We start from the raw sequence: 20234 nt of genomic DNA on the forward strand, positions 1-20234 counted from the left end.
TTATTTATTTAATAATTTACATTATGATAATTTTAGTAAAGGACGATCTTAATCACTTATTGTTGCTTATTACGTAAGAAGCAATCCAAGCGATCTGTCTCGTGAGCTCTATGATTATAGTAACCTAAATGCTGTACAAATCATTTCGAGGCCAAATGTACCTGATGATGTTTTAGAATATTTTACACAATTGGTTCTAGAATTAATTTTAATATCTCATAATGTTTCCATCGTGTTAATCAACAATCATTTAATTTACATTATCATTTATATTGTTATTTTATTAATTAGGCAAATAATAAACTAATCACTAAATGAATTTTAATTAACATTCTTTAAATCATCTTAATCTATATATTTCATATTCTAATTATGTAAATCCTTTTATCCTCATATTTATTTAAATTTTAATCCATCTTATCTTCACCTTCTTCTATTTCTCCATTCATGTCACTATTTTCCTCACCTTTGTCACAAACCTTCCATTCTCCCTCAACTTTCTTTAAATGAATTATATTTCTGCGAAATTCTTGCCCAGTTTCATCGTTTCTAACATTTATTTCGGATCCTTTTGTACCCACTACAGTGTGGGGAACAGGATTAAAATTGGGAGTCAATTTGTTATCTTTTACTAAATTTTTTACGTACACTTTTTGGCCAAGTTCAAGCTCATTTTCTTTAGCTTTTCTTTTCCTGTCCTGAACCTCTTTTCCAATAGTTTTCATTTCCCTATCTTTGTCTCTAACATCTGAATCTATCTGCGAATTTTCAAAATCTATAAGAGATGGAATTTTGTCCCTAAATTGTCTTTTAAAGAAAAGTTCTGATGGTGTTTTGCCTGTAGTAGAGTGGGGCGTACTGTTGTACATAGACAGATATTTAAGAAGGTCATCTTTCCAATCGGTCTTTTGAAGCTGACTGATTTTCAGACGCTTCAAAATGTCTCTATTTTGGCGCTCCACTTCACCGTTCTGCTGTGGCCAATAGGGAATGGTGTTGTACATGCGGATCCCATATTCTGAGCAAAAGGTTTTAAACTCAGCGCATGCAAATTGTTTCCCATTGTCCGCAGTTAAGGTTACTGGGTTACCTAGTCTGGAGAAAATTTCTTTGAGTATTTTTATTGTTTCCGTCGCTGTTATGGATGTCATTATCTTTATTTCTTTGTAACGACTGTAGTAGTCGATAATCACGAACAAGTAGTGTCCACTGGGTAAAGGACCAAGAAAATCGACTGCCACATCGATCCAGGCTTGGACTGGTAGTTCACGGCGCTTCATGGGGTTTGGTGGATTTGGTGCAGATACTAGGGTACATCCTCTACAGGCTTTAACTAAAAGTTCCGCATCCCTGTCGATCTTAGGCCACCAAACCTTAGTGCGCAACCTAGATTTCATGGCCACAATGCCGGGGTGGCCCTCATGAGCTGCCTCTAAAACTCGGTGTCTGAGCTTAGTTGGAATTACAATTTTGCTACCCCTCAGTAACAAGTGTTCGTGCATGCTGAGCTCATTTTCGAAGACTTTATACCCATTGACTTTAGCATCCCAGTTTCCGCTCAATAGTCCCTCTTTAACCAACTTAAAGTCGTCGTCTTCTGATGAAGCTAACTCAATGTCGCTGAGTGGGAGAGCAACCGGCCGGGAGTATTCAACTACTTTCTGAATATAATTTACATCTTCCTCAAAGGGTACGCTTGTGCTTTTTTGACAAAGCCTTGAAAGAGGATCAGCAATATTGCTTTTCCCAGTACAATAAACAATTCTGTACTTATAGGACTGTAGTCTTAGTACCCAACGTTCTATTCTCGGGCACGGCTTTGAATGTGGGCCAAAAATTACTTCGAGGGGCTTATGATCAGTGATGAGGTCAAAAGTCTCCTTTCCGTATAGGTACATATAAAAATGCTCTACTGCCCAAACGAGAGCCAAAGCTTCCTTCTCTGTTTGACAGTAACGTTTCTCAGTATCAGTTAAACTTTTATTGCCATATGCTATTATTCTGGGCCCGCGTGAATCATGCTGTATGAGGACAGCTCCTAGTCCAACCGGACTGGCGTCGGCCATAACTTGCGTTTTGTCCCGTGGATCATAAAACCCGAGAGTGCTTATGTTGTTTAGACACGCTTTTATTTTTTGAAAGGCTCGATCTTGTTCAGATTTCCAGTACGGGGCTATGTTTGAGTTTTTTCCTAATTTGAGCCGCAAAAGTTTCCTTATTGGGTCGGTTATAGTCGCTAAGTTAGGAATCCATTTTCCGACAAAATTTACAAGCCCTAACAAACTTTGGATCTCTTCTATGGTGTCTGGACGCCTAAACGAATCGATAACCTTTACGTACTTATCCAACGGTTTAACCCCGTCGGCAGACAGTTGGTGCCCTAGAAATGTTACGTTTTTTATACCAAAAATGCATTTCTTATCATTTAGTCTGACATTATTATGTTTTAGTACTTCCAATACCTGTTTTAATCTACCATTGTGATCAGACTCATTGCCACCAAAGACCACTATGTCGTCGATAAAATTGACAACGCCATCACATGGTAATAAAATCCGTTCGAGAATCTTTTGGAAATGTTCGGGTGCGCACGATATGCCGAACATTAGGCGTTTATATCTATATAAGCCTTTGCTTGCAATAAATGTAGTAATATGTCTACTAGATTCGCTGATTTCAATTTGATGAAATGCACTCAAAATATCTAATTTTGAAAATATGGTTGACTTCCGGAAATTAGATATTAATTGGTCTATAGTGGGAAGGGGATGATTCTCCCTAATTATGGCCTTATTAGCGCAGCGCATATCTACGCAAACTCTTATATCTCCATCGCCCTTGATCACTGGCACTAAAGGAGAAACCCAAGCTGATGGTTCATTAACCGGTTCAACTATGCCAAGAGCTACTAGTTCATTGATTTTGTTATTTATTTTTTCTTCTAGAGGAATGGGTACTCTACGATATGGTTGACTTATTGGCTTTACGGAATCGTCAATTGCTATTTCTAAAGTCACATCCCTAAATTTTGGAAATTCATCCTTTTTATCGTTAACAGAATTAATGCCGAGTCCTATTTTTAATATCCCTAGTAAAACTGCGGTTTCTTTGCCTAACAAGTCTCGTTCACCATCTTTGATAACGTAAAACACTGCTTGTTTCGAGTTAACTCCTACTTTGATACAAGCCTCAAAAGAGCCTAGAACTGTCAATGGTGTTTGTGACCCATATGCCATAAATGTTTTATTAGGATTTTTTACCTGATTTTTTATTTTTACATTACAATCTTTTAATTGTGTCCATGTTTTACTACTTATTATATTGCATTTACTGCCAGAATCTATAATCATATCAATCATGACTCCACCTAGCTCACAGTTTACAACATCATCATCATCAATATGGAATATATAATCGATTTTCTCTTTTTGTGTTCCATTTTCAGGTTTTTTATAATATTTGGGTTTCTTAACATTCTTGTTTCTATCAAAATCTAGTTTTCTTTTATCAGCTCTAGTTCTACATTGACTTTGAAAATGTCCTATATATTTGCATTTATTACATTGTTTACTTCTAGCCGGGCAAGTGCTACTGTCGCTGTTGTGTCTGTTGCTACCGCACCTTGTGCATTGTGAACCTTTATTATTATTTGTTCCAATTTTATTAACGAATTGATCAGAATTATCTCGCGGATTAAAATTGTTTAATTGTCTGTCCACAGCTTCAATAGCATTTGCCTCTGTTATAATTTTATCTAAAGTAGCTGCGTCACCTATAGTCAAGATTTTTTTTCTCAGCTCTGTGGAACTACATTTTTCCGTGATTTGGTCAATCAAATTGTCTTCTTCCTTAGCGAAGTTACATTTTTTACTTTGGTGTCGTAGCCTTATCAGAAATTTTTCGAATTTCTCTCCTTGCTCTTGTTTTAATAGTCGAAACAAATGACGTTCATAAACATTACTCTGTTTAGGAGAGAAATATTCGTCTAACTTCTGTATGGCTACTTTAAATACATCTATGGACGAATTTTCGTCAGAGCATTCCACATGAGCACCAGGTAGGTTAAAATAAACCTCTTGTAGGGTCAAACCCCCGCTATGTAAGAGTGTTGCTCTTTTCTTCTCCGCGTTATCAACATTGGATGCAGTTGAAAATAGTTCAAACGCTCTTTTCCATTTTTCCCATCGTTGGCCAACCGACGCGGGATCACCTTCGCAATCGAACGGCTCCAGTGTGGGTAGCTGGGCCATTGTTTATCTCTGCAACAATTATTATAATCAGGCAACTTGGCTCATAGCCATACTGTAGTCTGATAACAACAACTGAGCTAGATAGTTAGTTTTTCAACATTGACAGTACATAACCTGCCTCTTATTATTTTAGGTAGTTCTAATCAATAAGGAGTTCCCCAGCATTTGTTGTTGAAAAGTAGGCAATACATTTTCAACATAGATATTTATTAAATTTAATTATAATTTATAATTAATTTGTAATTTATGCATGTTTAAAAGTCATCTTATATTAATTTGTTAAAAGGGTTTCTAAATTTTTTATTTTTATTATTATTATTATTTTTAATTACATTTCGTTTTAACTATGTGGATGTTATTTAATACATAGAACAATACTACTACTTGGAACTATACTGGTAATAAATATGCAACGTAATCTAGACCAGTAGGTAAGTGTTGATCACAGCGAGTACCAATCTATTTATAATTTTATCATAAATCATTTAAATTATAATCTATGTTTAATAAACAAAACGGTCCGTCCATCCACGGCATAGTTTTTTGTAACTCATTGTTTTATGACAACATTGCCATTAGGTTAAGTAAAGTAACTACAGTAACAACATGCTGGGCAACTGCTTTTTCGATACATTACATATTTCTACCTATGTATTAGCAATTCTCAACTTGCCTCATAATGAGTTCGACTCATTTAGACAATACCGGCCTTGTCTTATTTAATCTGATTTAAATAATATTTTGAATATTGACAATTCTCAACTTGCCTTTATCAGTACCTAATAAATCTTATACTAACATACTCCATACATTTACAACTTGACAATTCACAACTTGTCTGGATACATAATCAGTCAAATTGTAATCCCAACATCATCCGTGTCGATAATACTTTATCCGTTTATCAGTAGGTACCACCAATCAAGCAAGCAATAGCAATAGCAATTTAGCAATAGGCAGTGTGAAAAGGTCAAACTCCGGTATTCAAACATTGCAAATCGATTTAACACGTATTTACTGTTGTCAACTTGTTATCGAGTCATTAATTAACCGGTAGGTAGGCAGGTAAACAATGCAAATAAAATAGTATGTACATAAAAGGTATGCAGTTATGTATGATACAGTAAGTTTGGGTTCTCAGTATTGTTTACTTTGTATCTTAACAGAATAACATTTAACTAAGTAGTTATTATGTAACCTTAGTGTGCTTATTATGTAAGTACTATAGGACCTATGAGTACTAATGTACCTAATAGGTGCTATTATTTTTCATTAGTTAATTCTAAATGACCCATGGCTTATATTCTTAACATGTAAGTAAATACGTTTAGTGATATTGATCTAAAAAAAAAAAGATCTGTACTTATTTATTATGAAAGAAATTCCTTGGCAGTATCATTTTATTTACAACAAAGGTATTTGTAACGTTTGAACACCATTCCGATAGCAATATTTTATCGCTTTTGTGATTTTCTCAGCAAGTAAACAAGCATGGTGGTACCTTTTTAGAAACCGGATTTTTTGTTTGGAGTATAAATTGATAAGGTACTCACGATTATCCTTCGTCGCCAGTTTGTAGGGTTCACTATTACGGCACTAACACACGCGTTCGTTGTATAATAATATCGGGATGGTCTAGGTGCAATGCGACCGCTCCGCTCGGCGGCTAGGTGACGAATGCCCCCACCCGCCGTTACGTCGGGTCGCCTGCATAGTCCATACCAACTTACTCATTAGTGGTAAACACCACAAGGCCAACTGACATACCTTAGGGAATTCATGTTTGCATACCAAATTTCAGAGCAGTTTTTTTAGAGTCCTTCTACTTTTATTCATTGAAACTACTAGTTATTCTCTGCCTACCGTTTTATCATTTAATTAATTAAGTTAGCCATAAGAAATTAAACCTGATTAAGATGTTCATGTATTTTCTCAAAAAGACTTGGAGCGCAAAATTAAGGGGCCCAAATCTTTATTGAGGAGACGGCGGCGGACTAAACATATTTATGCGATATTATAACGAGACGAGGAACACTCGAGCTCTCTGCCCACTTCATACCGACCCGCAAATAACGAGTAATCGGAACTCCGCCATTAAAAATATGGTCTCACAAAACTTTAGCGTTGAAATAAAAATATGAAAAAGCGGGCAGAGGCTGAATGGTGCCTACTCTTGAGCATTTTCACGCAAATTAAAAGACAAAAAGCGACCACAGAGCAGAACTCCGGCGCGGAGGTAAAGCCACCCATTCACGGGTCGCTATCATTTGCGCGCGGGTGAAACGGAACGCCCCCCGGCATTAATTAGAGCAGAAAGTAGAAAACTCGCGTCTGTGCCCTTTCCTTTTTATAACCGACGTCTTTATTTCTACGCCTTTGTTAGCGCCCACTTCTTTAGGTGTAAACTTGATGTTTTCTCTGAAGCGAAGTAATTTTATGTAATTTCTTTTGTTCGTAGGCGCGGGTATCCAAACAGAAGAACATGAAAGTACGGGATGTAATTCACCACTACCTGGAGAAAACAATGATGTTTCTGATGCAGAAGATGATATATCGGTTGGTGATAACAGAAGTGAGACATCAACCCCCAATAATTACAAGGAAAAAGCATCCAGCCTTTACAAAAGGAACATTCTCGACGGCGAAGAACGCGAGCCCTCTTCACCGAACGAGAACAATTCAAATCGAATATCGAATTCAAATTACAACTCTCCATTCAAGGAGGACGGCAATGATGAGTTCGAAAACCGAAGTGACATCGAAAATTCGAGAATAAAGCTTTATGACAGTGGCTTATTCCACTTGTACCGCCCGGAGAGCAGGAACAAAGACGACGGACATGATGGAGGATCAGCATTCGGCCACATACCGGGCTCGTTATCGGAAAGTATCTACGGCAGATCTATGGATTTGACGAAGGGTTCTTTCCCGTCGCAGTTATTTGCTGGTTTTGCCGCTTCAGTCATGGCCTCAGGACCTCAGCGAGATGCACAGGATCCTGCCGACAGTAAGTTATACCATAAGATGTTTTAACTACAGTAGGTACAATTGCGGCTGGCTTGTTGTTTGGCTTTACGTAAAGTATATGGAGATGCTGGAGGTGTTGGAGCATCCCCATGCAAAGGGAGGATCCTCCGACCAGGCCGGGTGGTGTGGCCTGGCGGGCAGCTGCCCAACGGTTAGCGTTGGGGATTTCTATATATTGCAGAGTAGGTGAGAAACTTCGAATGCGCGATGTAGGATTTTCATAGTAATTTGCGTAGTTCCCATACATCTTCTCTGTTTTGCGTTCCGAGCGCCATCTGTTGATCTTCGTCTGAACTAGTGGCTAGGAGTCCGCCACATCACTCCCCCACCGAGACCGGAGGGCGATAGTCTTCAGTGCAGCCGAGAGTCTTGATTGCCAGCCAGTGCCGCGTAGTCCGCAGTGAGTCGGGACTGTGAGTGCGGTGAGGAGTCCCCAGTGAGTCGGGGTGATGCTGCAGTGGCGATGTCCACGGTGAGTCGGGATGAGCCTGCAGTGGAGCATGGTGGCAGAGTGCTGCGTCGACCAGGAGAGGTTGGCTCTGCTTGCTGACCGGCCGAAGTGCAGTGGTGCTGTGCCAAGTTGCTGGTGTGGGTCGAGGGTGTGACCAGGCCTGCGCGTTCGCTGCATGCTGGTGGTCATGATGCCCTTTGAGACCTGATGCTGGCTGGTTGGCTCCAGGGGCTGCTTGCTGAGGGTTCTGCTGCACGGCTGTTGAGGTGAGGAGAGAAATTTGATGGAAGATGGCGTGGAGGCTGCTCTGCGGGTCTTCAGAAGGCTGCGCTGATGTTCTTTACGGGGTCACCAGTATGGAGATGCTGGAGGTGTTGGAGCATCCCCATGCAAAGGGAGGATCCTCCGACCAGGCCGGGTGGTGTGGCCTGGCGGGCAGCTGCCCAACGGTTAGCGTTGGGGATTTCTATATATTGCAGAGTAGGTGAGAAACTTCGAATGCGCGATGTAGGATTTTCATAGTAATTTGCGTAGTTCCCATACATCTTCTCTGTTTTGCGTTCCGAGCGCCATCTGTTGATCTTCGTCTGAACTAGTGGCTAGGAGTCCGCCACATCACTCCCCCACCGAGACCGGAGGGCGATAGTCTTCAGTGCAGCCGAGAGTCTTGATTGCCAGCCAGTGCCGCGTAGTCCGCAGTGAGTCGGGACTGTGAGTGCGGTGAGGAGTCCCCAGTGAGTCGGGGTGATGCTGCAGTGGCGATGTCCACGGTGAGTCGGGATGAGTCTGCAGTGGAGCATGGTGGCAGAGTGCTGCGTCGACCAGGAGAGGTTGGCTCTGCTTGCTGACCGGCCGAAGTGCAGTGGTGCTGTGCCAAGTTGCTGGTGTGGGTCGAGGGTGTGACCAGGCCTGCGCGTTCGCTGCATGCTGGTGGTCATGATGCCCTTTGAGACCTGATGCTGGCTGGTTGGCTCCAGGGGCTGCTTGCTGAGGGTTCTGCTGCACGGCTGTTGAGGTGAGGAGAGAAATTTGATGGAAGATGGCGTGGAGGCTGCTCTGCGGGTCTTCAGAAGGCTGCGCTGATGTTCTTTACGGGGTCACCAGTATGGAGATGCTGGAGGTGTTGGAGCATCCCCATGCAAAGGGAGGATCCTCCGACCAGGCCGGGTGGTGTGGCCTGGCGGGCAGCTGCCCAACGGTTAGCGTTGGGGATTTCTATATATTGCAGAGTAGGTGAGAAACTTCGAATGCGCGATGTAGGATTTTCATAGTAATTTGCGTAGTTCCCATACATCTTCTCTGTTTTGCGTTCCGAGCGCCATCTGTTGATCTTCGTCTGAACTAGTGGCTAGGAGTCCGCCACAAGTATAATAAAATACGGGGTAACTGGTAGAAAATGCTGCTAGCATTAAGTTCCCCTTTGTACCAATTTAGTTTGTGCAATAAAAAAAAATACACTGCTGAACAAAGAAAATGTTCCACCTGTCATTGCCGTTCCATACACTGGACCTTTTTATTTCTCATTAGTGTAAATGGTGATGGATTGTGGTAATTCGTAGGAGACCACCAGACGAGCAGCAGCAGCCGGCCCAGCAACGGCTCCGGGCAGGGCTCGGGCCGCAAGCCGCGCCGGCGCCGCACGGCCTTCACTCACGCTCAGCTGGCCTACTTGGAGCGCAAGTTCCGCTGCCAGAAGTACCTGAGCGTGGCCGACCGCGGCGACGTGGCCGACGCGCTGAGCCTCAGCGAGACCCAGGTCAAAACGTGGTACCAGAATCGGAGGTAAGATGAGCGAAATAAAAGTGTGTTCTTGTTAGCTGATATACGATCTAGTCACAAGTCACAGTGTTGGGCGCCAAATATAAACGTGTTTCTTGATCTTCCCGTCGAGAGGGTAATGACAAAAATGACGTAAGTACTTACTGAAGCTAACTCGGAATTCAGGAAAAATTAACTGTTTCATAGTACGCTCATGCATTGTAGTTACTTCAGGGGAAGGAGAGGTGTATTTTTTTGCATTTATTGTAATAGGAAGCGGGGCTATTTTAACAACCTTACGGTCAGTTACGGCACACACAAATATGTGATAACTAATAACTCATAGTAATCGCCTAACGTGCTAACTATAGAGTTAAAGTAATTATCATCCCATAACTGGTCCCAAGTTGGGCACCACATTTATTAATTACTATTTACCTATTACCTATAAACTTGGCTTGATAAGACTGAAAGTTGGATTGAAGAAATTCTTAAATACTGATCTCATATTTATATTATCACAATCTGTTAATTCTTATTATTTACTCATAATATGGTCCCTAGTTGGGCGCCAACCATTTCTGTATAGCAGACATGTTGGCGCCCAACTTGGGACCGGACCGTTTATGGGACTATGTATTTTCAATCCTGTCCAGAGCTTATCAAACCACAACTAAACGCATCTTTCACCACCAAACAGGACCTAATGCAATGATCCCTAGTTGGGCGCCAACCATTTTTGCAATACTATAGCAGACATAGTTGGCGCCCAACTAGGGACCACCAAGAAGTATTTTAAATCCTGTCCAGAGCTAATCAAATAGCAACTTAACGCATCTTTCACCACCAAACAGGACCTGCAATGGTCCCTAGTTGGGCGCCAACCATTTTTGCAATACTATAGCAGACATAGTTGGCGCCCAACTAGGGACCACCAGGAAGTATTTTCAATCCTGTCCAGAGCTAATCAAACCGCAACTAAACGCATCTTTCACCACCAACCAGGACCAAATGGAAGCGCCAGAACCAGCTGCGCCTCGAACAGCTGCGCGCGCAGGCGCAGGGCGAGCACGAGCTGCCCGCGCTGCCGCTGGCGTGCGCGCTGCTGCCGCCCTACCCCGCCTACATGCACTGCCATCTGTGAACCGCCACAGACTGTGGTTTGTGAAGAAGAAGAAGAGGAGTGTGACTGCTGTCAACTCAGAGAGGAGACTACGACTTGCCGCATTCCCTGTTACCCTACCCCGCCTAGATGCACTGCCATCTGTGACACAGACTATGTTTTGTGAAGAAGAACCGTATGAGAGCTGTCACCTTCGAGCAGAATCGTATGACAGCTGGCAACAAAAAGCGGAGATTAGAACTTGCCGCATTCCCTGTTACTCTACCCCGCCTACATGCAATGCCATGTGTAAACCACTATAAACCATACACTAGTATATGTATAGGTATACTACAACCATATACTAGTATATACTAAGTCTATGCTATGATAAGAACAACAACCCTATGACAGCTGTCAAATTCATACATTTTAAGAGAAAATTAACAGGAATTAACTGTTAATCAAGCGTTATAGGAAAGTTTGTAAAGATGAATATTATTTGTAACTATTTCACGTAAAAACCACTGAACGGATATTGATAAAATTTGTTATGCAAGCTGATACCTGGATTAATATTAATATTTAGACATCTTATAACCGGATTTCCTACGGGAAGGATTTTATCGCAATATTCGTGCGATTGTTTCCATCACTGCTGGGCAAAGATTATTGTTATGTATAGTTTTTTGTTATATTTATTTACAACTAGGCACGTTTTTCTGGACTTTCCCGAATAGAACTTAGGTAATATTGTTTGAAAAGTAGGTACTTGTTGAAATTAAATGCAAGGTATTTCTGAATAATTTAATCCAAAACAATACTAAGTAGTTCACAGACACGACCACCTACTGAGACCTTCTCTCAATACACTTCCAATTTGAAACAATGAAAACCACCATTTTCCATTCAAAACCTATTATGCAAATGTTTTGGCGCCATTTCGGATCAGTGCTGCCAACCGCTGCCAATTTGCATCTGTTAGCTGCTCGTTAACATCCACTCGGAGTCAGCGCTGCAGCGCTGTAATCGGAAACCCTACCTCTGAACGCTGTTGCGCTGTAAAGCGCTACACAAGCCAACTCCTCCCGCCAACGATATTATTTACTACGAACTAGATGGAGTGTCGGTGCCAAAGAACTGTCTCGGCAAATAACACCCCACTACTACCTCTGAGATCTTATTTTCAATTAAGTAGTTCGGTGATAAGATTTGTGACTTTATTAATTGGTGCAATAGTTGTCATTAGGTTGAACTTGAAACGGTTTGACAGTAAACGGTTTTTTGCTTTGTTTTTGTAAAATACGTTACACACCATCTAGTTCGTGTATTTAATCTAAGCCACCTAAATATTAGAGTCAACTTTAGCGAGGCTGGAGTTCGCATTATCTTTCAATTTATTCAAAATGTAAATGCGGGGCTTTCCGCGGCAAATTGTGATTATTTATTTGTGTCTTTATTTCGGATTTGAACAAACGGGAGTTTATTAAAGGGTGGTCTGTGTAATTGGGCTGTTTTGATCTGTCGGCGGGGCGCGGCGTCTCTATGGGGGGTTAATTGGAGTATATTCCGAAGTTCGAGCGTAGTTGGTGATTCACATCTGAATAGATTAGTTAGTGTTGTGATGATAACGATCTCACTTAGCCTCTGTAATGGGTGGTTGCTATTCCGCGTTGTTATTTCCTTTGTGCAATGTTTTGCTTGTAATTTTCTTTGGTCATTTAACGTTAGTTGTCTCTTTCATGGATTAAGCTCTTTCGTTAGAAGCTTTTACGATTCATTTCCTACACATTCATTCTGATGTTTGATCATGGGATGTCTTGTGTATATTTTAACGTAAGTGATTGCATATCAAATAAATTGTACTTACATAATTAATTACTAACTTATCTCTTTTTTTCTGTTTACATTAATAACTATGCTGTTGTAGGAATAGTGCTAATTTAACTTTTGGTTTTAAATGTCAGTAGATACGTAGTTAGTTATTTAGATAATTTTTAGATGGTTAAGTAAATAAGTACTTATTTGACATTGTATAAATAGCTAAGCTAATATTAATATAAATTATTGATCACGATTCTTAGGTAAGTAATAATTACTTACATTTCTGTTAATAAAATGGAATACTAGGAGGAAGTTATTTCTTAGTAAAACTATTTGTAAATAGGCACTTGTCATGTTATTAAAAATATTATTATGAAAATAAGGGTGTTTATGTACCTACCTAGGTTATATTATTTAACGTTTATTTAGTAAGTACAGTCAACTCCATAAATATAAAATTACAGAGGCAACTTTAGTTCTTTATTGGGTTGCAGTATAATATGTTCGATACTAGTCGAGAACTTTTAACATTTGTATGTGGTAGATTGAAATCAATGTACTTTTTTTTTGCGGTATATAGGTTTATTTTACTTTGACAAGATTTCAGTCGTTGTCAGTTTTCGTCTGGTTGTTCGGCTTTTGTAATTCGATTACTTATCAGAAAAAATGAGAATTTTTCACTTTAATATCACCAGCTGCCATTAGGCATTATATTTTTTTACTTTTAGTATTATAAATAAATAGAAAAGTGAATTTTGTGCGTGCACATCAGGATTCCTTCGGAATTCTTCTTCGAGGAGTCCCCACGCCGAGTCCTGGACCTGCGACGTGACAACGTGAGTGTATCATAATTTATCTAACAGTATATTTACAGAACTACGAAGCTTTTAAGTACACTCAATGCGATGGAAAAGTTGCAGTGACAAAAGTACCCAATCCAACTCCTAAACTAAAAAGACGAGCTTAGTGACTCTGTCAGCAATATTGAATTACATTCAGCGTATCAGGATATTAACCTCTATATGTATATTACATATGTAGGTATATTGTCTTAAAATTTTATTAAAAAATATATGGGTCTATTCGGTGTCGGCATTTTTTGGTGCATATTTTTCATTGCTCTCGAGTGTGTAAGTCAATGCCATACCTAACTACTTATAGTTAATATAACCTAAGCAATGGGTTATTAAAGGTGGGACGGACGATGACGTTGCAGCAAGAATAAATAAAAAATAAATAAATAAACAAGGCGAAAGCTGCCTTCGCACAACTAAGACCTGTGTGGGACTCCAACGTGCTCAAGCGTCGCGTGAAAATCTCCTTTTTCAACTTCGTCGTCAAATCGGTTCTGCTGTTCGGTTGTGAAACGTGGAGAGTGACTATGGGATTGATGAACAAACTACAAGTGTTCGTCAACAAATCCCTGAGGTCGATCCTCCGCATCTTCTGACCGAACACAATTCGGAACGTTGACCTGTGGAACGTGTGTAAGCAGACCTCCATCGAACCAGAAATCGCATTGCGAAAATGGAGATGGATTGGCAACACAATCAGAAAAGGAGCCGAGAGCAAAGCGAGCATTGCCTTCGAATGGAAACCGCCGGGCGGCCACCGCAGACGCGGTCGCCTCGTGCACACATGGCGGCGCACAGTGGACGGCGAGCTGCGAGCGCAAGGCCTGAGCTGGACGCAGGCCAGAGCGGTTGCTGAGGACAGAACGGCGTGGCGCACGCTTGTGAAGGCCCTCTGTACCACTGGGGTATCATAGGACAGCAACAATTAACTGAAGCCAAAATATAAGTGGTCCAGCGAACCCCATGCAGTCTGACTGCTGGACAACTCGTTCACCACCAGAGTACACCCGAGTCCACGTTGTTCTATGTTCATCACAGTGGCCAATCAAAATCGCCATAATGGCCCCCTCTCTCGGCATTCAATACCAATTTTACAGCACTCTGTATAATTCTTCCAAAGCGCTGTCAACTGAAAAAAAACCCAAGAAACCTACAAAAATTCCCAGTTGTATTGAAACTTTGTCAGATTAGTACTTACATAGTTTATTTTTATGTTTGTGAGGCTTACTTGACTATTTACCCAGTTGGCCAGATTTATTAGTAGATAAAGTAGTAAAAATCCGTTGGATCACTTTTTACTCCGAATAGGGGAGATCTAAGCTTTGGGAGAAAATGAAGCTTGACTTGACCTCTTGACGCCATCTACCACCAAAAGTATAAACGATTTAGCCCACTGCCGAAAAGAAAATTGACGCAAAAACGTTAAATACAGTGTGATGTTTTGCACTCTTGCTAGTTCGGAAAAGCCCTTCTAGATGGCGTTAGTATCGAGAATTTTCAGATTTTCGAAGCACTAGTGGGCAGTGTGAGTTCTGTAATTCATGAAAATTCCAAAAGATGGGGTTAGTAGGTATTTTTTACATAGTATAATAATGGATTTGTGGGGTTCAGTGGGAGGTATTGTATGAAGATTGTATGGTACATTCTCAACTTAAAAAAACACCATAAAAGTTTGATTATAATTATAAAATTAGTAATGCTAATCTCATGATTATCTCCTCATGGAGTATACAGGCGTAGGTTATATAATTATTTCTATAATTATTTATTACATAGCTAGACTCTTTTGGAAAGTACAAAATCTGCAATCGTGACCGCAACATCCAGTAAAGTCAATAATTCTTGTCACATTTGTCCTCATGACTTGGCTGTGCCAGACAGTGGCAATAACACATTCGTAGCGGTAATGCGTGCATCTCACGCACAAGGAGGGGGGGGGGGGTTACTCTATACCGAAACCAAAGGAACGAACGAGAGCGTGCTGTTTGGCAAGTTTAGTACAACGTGATAGAGACATCAGCGCTCCGAAACTTAGTTTCTCGTTATAAAGAGTGAGCCTAGAGGGCTACCAGTGATTACAGTACTAACTTTTGAAACAAACACGAAATGTAACAGAATATTCAGTAGGTAAGTCAAATGTGTTTCGGTATATGGCACACACAAATGAGTGAGAGAGATTTTCACTACTCGATCTGTTAAAAAAAACCTCTGAAGTCAAGAGTAAAGATCCTCGTAGCAGGCACGTCCGGGATGAAAGGACATAAATAAGTGAGTATGCGAGCTTATGTGTATTATTTAATATATTGATATCTTGGTAGCACAACCCGAGAGGCTCCATACCAAATGCCGATTGCCGCCCTAGCTTAATGCTTAAAAGTAAGGCTGCTTCCAGTAGGCAAACTAGCTTAGCTATCGACTGAGTTAGCGGCGTAGCTGCGTGGTATTTTGCTATGCCGAGATTGCCGAGTGTTGATAGTTTCTAGTTTTGCGCTCAAAATACGTAATTTTCGGATTTAAAGGCGCCCTGCTCGGTCACTCTCCGAATCGACAAGCGATAAAAAATTGTTCCGGCCAGCTAAATACTATAAGACATAGTCGTGGTTAGCGCTGCAGTTTTGTTTTTCCGAAGCTTAGGAGCGCTAAGCGTTCATCTTTTTAAAGAGTGACCGTTCTGTATAGTTAGCACCACACGTCACCAGTACCTAGACAGGTACAGGCGGCGTCAGAACAGACACGACACTAATTCTCTAGTAGGAATTGTCACAGATTAGAAGCCCCACAGACAACTGACATGTGGGGCTCCAGAAAATCAAGGTTTCTGGTTTAATGGGTAGTTCATTTTGCTTGCCTTGCGGAAACAGCGTTACATTGTTACATTCATAATCTAAAATAGCCAACGTTAAAAACCACCGACATTCAACACGAAAAGTCGCATAACTTTTGAACGGCTAAGCCGAGTTTGATTTGGCTAAGAAAAAAAAACGGTTCAGCCATTTGGGGGCTAAGCTACCACAGAGAGATTTACCGACACACAGACACTTTATACTTAGAACACACATCTTTTTTCCGCCCGGGTGAAAAATAAGAAAATCCATTTCCTGTATAAGTACACGTAAGTATACAGTGAGATGTCCATAAGGGTCAAGTTCGCCCAGCCGTCTCACATCCGGCCCGACCCTTGCTCATATCCGACTCATACAATAGTAACACGGAGTGCCCTGCATACTCTATGCGACCCTGGTACTTACATTAGTGTTTTAAAAGCCAACGGCCAGATCTGACCAGCTCTCGAGCCAAAAGTTGTAAATTTATAGTTTTTTGTACTTCTTCAATATGTACAAGTACAAGACCCAAAACCATACAGAGTATATTGATATCGATTCAAGGCACAAAATTATTAAAAAAATAAATAATTTGCGATGTCAATCCATAAAATATGATTTACTGAAACACTCCGAATTCTAGACAAGCATTACTAAAATTTGAATTTGCCTTCAGAATCGATAAAACTATTTGGCAACTACAATTAAAAAAGGCAAGTACCTACTTAGGTACTCGTAAATATAGAAAAAAAATATATTCGGGGAATTTAAAATAAGACGGGGCTGTAGAGGTACTCTGTGTAGGTACTCGTAGCTCTGCGGTGGAGCCGCGGCCGCCTACTCCTGTGGTAACCGCTTTTGTACCTGCCCTGAGTTATGTGCAGACCTCACGTACTCCTCGCTGCTTCATGCACACACACGCACACACACACGCACACACACACACGCACGCACACACTGGACTGAAGAAATTAGCCATAACTAAAGTCAGTTGTTTAAACTCAGATACTAAATTGAGAGATTCTGAACGATTCATCAATAATCGATTGTGGCGCCAATAGAAAGATGACGAACCGTTCAAAATCTATAAATTTAGTATCTGGGATTAAAAACAGACTTTACACGTCTGTCCGACCTCAGACACCACATCTTTGAGGTACTGGGTATTACGAGGTACTTACTAAAATAGTTATATTTTATTTATCTGAAAAGCTACTAATAAAAATATTCAATACAGTTTTAATTTAAAACTGAAATACTTCTACTATCTCTTCAGTTTCAAGCTAATCTAAGATGCATCTATTTCCACTTGGCACAGAACGGTTCCTTAGTCTATGATTAATGGTGCTCTCGAAGGCTGGACGTGGCAACTAATTTATTTAACGCCAATCACTCGTGAACTGCATTCATCATCATCGCCACACTCCATAGATAAATATTTTTAACAATGCGTGTACGAACACAGAGGTTTATTACTGTAAAGACTCGGGTCCACCTTTCTGGGCCTCAAGTCTGCTATTGGTTATAAAAAATATCAATGCAGATATCCTATAGAGACTCAATAGAGACTCCATTGTGATTGGCCCAAAAACGGTAGTCCCTACGACTCACGGCCAGTCTCGATAAAATATAAATGCTATTGACACAGAGTGATCGTGACGTCATCTTGGCATATTATCAGTGTTGCCGCTTTTGTTAGAATTGTAAAGCCAGCATGCACGGATCGTCCGACTTGGGCTTAATTTGAAGATTTTTCACACTATTTATTTAAAAGTATAACTGTTTTATCTGATTCGATGCTTTTTAAAATCAATAAAAGACGTGTTATGGCATTTAAATATATTTTTCATATATTCAACTGGCTGTATAATTAAGACCATAGGCAAAAAAAAACTCTATTGTCGTGTCGATTTGTTTGTTACACAGAGTAGGTAATATATATGGTTTTGTTTCTTATGTCAACTTTAACATTGTATCGTTTTGTTTTGTTTCGGTTTTCTCTGTTAGTTGTGGATAAAAAAACATACAGACGAATTCGTTCATTTCCCTGTTGAAAAGTGATCTCTTCGCGAAATTATCGCAAATATGGATTATTTATCGATGAATGTGCAGTTGTGCACGCTTTGAAAGCTGAATTAAGGAAAAGAGGCGCATAAATAAGCGGTCTCAAAGAGCACCTAATTCGGAGGTTAGTTTGTTTACTGTTTACAAACTTATTTTTTACCAAATGTATGCTTGTTTGCTTAGATAACAGTTATGTTTTTTCTTTTTACAGACACCAAGACTATGACCGTAACAGTAACTTGGTTGGAAACGTAGAGGACAGCATCATACAACAAAATGATTCAGTGTATACTGTTGAGTGGCCTTCAGAAACTTTGTATAGCAGTGTGAACACTAAAAATTAAACTCCAGATCTAGATATTGTCACCAATGAGTAACTACTTTGGAATTTATGCACAGTGTACGGTGGCCTGCGCCTAAAAGTATACAGGCGGAGTTTTTAAAATAGCGATCCCTGATGATGAAGGGACCAGCTACATCTGTTATAAATCCGGGGACGTGTTGTGTGTGATGTGTGTAGCAGTGGTGTTTATGTGGATGTGCTTGAGCAGCATGTGAGCTTGAGATCGCTATTTTAAAATCTCCGCCTGTATACTTTTAGGCGCATTCCACCGTACATATACCATCGCTCTTACGGTGAATGAAAACATCGTGATAAAACCTGCATATCTAGATTTTCGAACCCACAAACCTGCAGAGGACCAGCGTGGTAGGAAATGGTCCAAGCTTAGGAGTGGAGTTTAGACCTTAAGGCGATATGCACAAAGGCTCAATTCGAGTGAGCTAGGTGCAGGTACTGACACCCTCACAAATAATAGAATACTTAGTATACTATACTACCATTATTTAGTTTCAACTAACAACTCAACCAGCATTCATTGTGTGGATTATTAATGTGTTATATTTTTTGTATAGCAGTGTGTTTAAACGGAAAGGATAAATAAAAGTTAAATCAGTGTGTAACTCTTTTATTTTTATTGTATTTATTAAATGCCTAATCCATATTTACATTATGTTCTTTCTGAAATTGGTTATAATGATTTTCACAAACACGAGATTGTCGGATAATAATTATTTCACAAGCCACTGTTTTAGAACAGTTTTATTACTTGGTAACATATGTCCTCCTTTTCTTTCCGAACATAACGGATCTGCACAACAATGCGGGATAGTAACTCGATATGATGATAGTTATTTTATAATTAATAAGCTTATAAGATTCAAGATTTTAAAACTTTATTGAGAACCTGCTCCTTTTTTCGGAGTATGTTAAAAATATGGCTAAGAGAATAATGCAATGAGTATCTGAAACGTATAATAAGTATACCTAAGTATTAGATAGTCTTCTACCATCCAGTTCAGAACAATTTTTTGCCAAATTATAGACGGCTCCAAACCTTCATAGATATACCATCTTTCCTGCGTTCTTTGGCTATCAGGGGAGTTAAATCCGCGGCAATCTCCTTCACCACATGCTTACTGAGGCGAAATGTCCTCACAAACTCCGAGTCCGGCAAACTCACGAGAGGATCGACATTCCGGCTCATGAAGGCGCGATTTCGACGCCGCTCCTTCAACTCCCGCCGACCTCTGTCCACTCTGTCTGCTAATATTAGCATTTCCCACCGCAAATTTAAATTATAATTCCGATCCATTGTGACAACATCTGAATAATACGTGTATATTAGGTGTATCTGCTCAATGGCCTCAGAATGGTAATTTTTGACAGATAAACCGTAATGAAGCAACTGACGGAAACGTCAATAAATAGTGGACTACGCAAATTGTCACCCGAGAGACGATATCGGTGTGGCACTTGTCAGTGGACTAGCGTGTTGTTCAATGTATTATGAGTGGCTTCCATCCAACTTCCATCGAGCTGACACTATGGTCTTAAAAAATACAAGACTGCCAAATGTGTAATTTTGCGCTGTCGACATACAATCGACATACAATTATACTCTAATGCATTTAGTAGACTTGGGGCCCTGTATTATGACAAACATAAGTGCCTCCACTTCATCGGCTTTGCCTGTGCGTTTCTCCATACATTTATCAATCAATCCGTTTGATGCGATATGT

At 40.3% G+C, this 20234-nt stretch overlaps 2 protein-coding genes across 2 annotated transcripts; one reads left to right on the forward strand and one right to left on the reverse strand.

The window, feature by feature from the left end:
• Positions 1 to 407: 407 nt before the first annotated feature.
• Positions 408 to 5995, reverse strand: LOC125489560. Its single transcript, XM_048625654.1, has 4 exons — positions 5804 to 5995; positions 2463 to 4259; positions 1374 to 1661; positions 408 to 758 (listed from the first exon to the last, which is right to left on the reverse strand). Exons 2-4 carry the CDS (start codon positions 4248 to 4250, stop codon positions 408 to 410), a joined length of 2427 nt encoding a protein of 808 aa, XP_048481611.1. The 5' UTR covers positions 4251 to 4259; positions 5804 to 5995.
• A 2772-nt stretch (positions 5996 to 8767) lies between these two features.
• LOC105397624 (homeobox protein CHOX-7) lies at positions 8768 to 10631 on the forward strand. Its single transcript, XM_048625655.1, has 3 exons — positions 8768 to 8831; positions 9288 to 9510; positions 10492 to 10631. The coding sequence occupies exons 1-3, from the start codon at positions 8768 to 8770 to the stop codon at positions 10628 to 10630; spliced, it is 426 nt and encodes a 141-aa protein (XP_048481612.1). The 3' UTR covers position 10631.
• Positions 10632 to 20234: the final 9603 nt, after the last annotated feature.

This window comes from Plutella xylostella, chromosome 15, assembly GCF_932276165.1.
Source record: "Plutella xylostella chromosome 15, ilPluXylo3.1, whole genome shotgun sequence".
NCBI classification, from domain to species: Eukaryota; Metazoa; Arthropoda; class Insecta; order Lepidoptera; family Plutellidae; genus Plutella; species Plutella xylostella.

What these genes read in the sequence shown, in the direction of transcription:
- LOC105397624 (XM_048625655.1), top strand. Translation starts at nt 8,768, where the DNA reads ATGGCGTGGAGGCTGCTCTGCGGGTCTTCAGAAGGCTGCGCTGATGTT. An exon ending in TGTTCTTTACGGGGTCACCA is followed by an intron (nt 8,832 to 9,287) that starts GTATGGAGATGC and finishes GGTAATTCGTAG; the next exon opens with GAGACCACCAGACGAGCAGC. An exon ending in ACGTGGTACCAGAATCGGAG is followed by an intron (nt 9,511 to 10,491) that starts GTAAGATGAGCG and finishes ACCACCAACCAG; the next exon opens with GACCAAATGGAAGCGCCAGA.
- LOC125489560 (XM_048625654.1), bottom strand. Translation starts at nt 4,250, where the DNA reads ATGGCCCAGCTACCCACACTGGAGCCGTTCGATTGCGAAGGTGATCCC. An exon ending in ACAATGGTAGATTAAAACAG is followed by an intron (nt 1,662 to 2,462) that starts GTATTGGAAGTA and finishes AATTATATTCAG; the next exon opens with AAAGTAGTTGAATACTCCCG. An exon ending in AATCTAGGTTGCGCACTAAG is followed by an intron (nt 759 to 1,373) that starts GTTTGGTGGCCT and finishes GAAAATTCGCAG; the next exon opens with ATAGATTCAGATGTTAGAGA.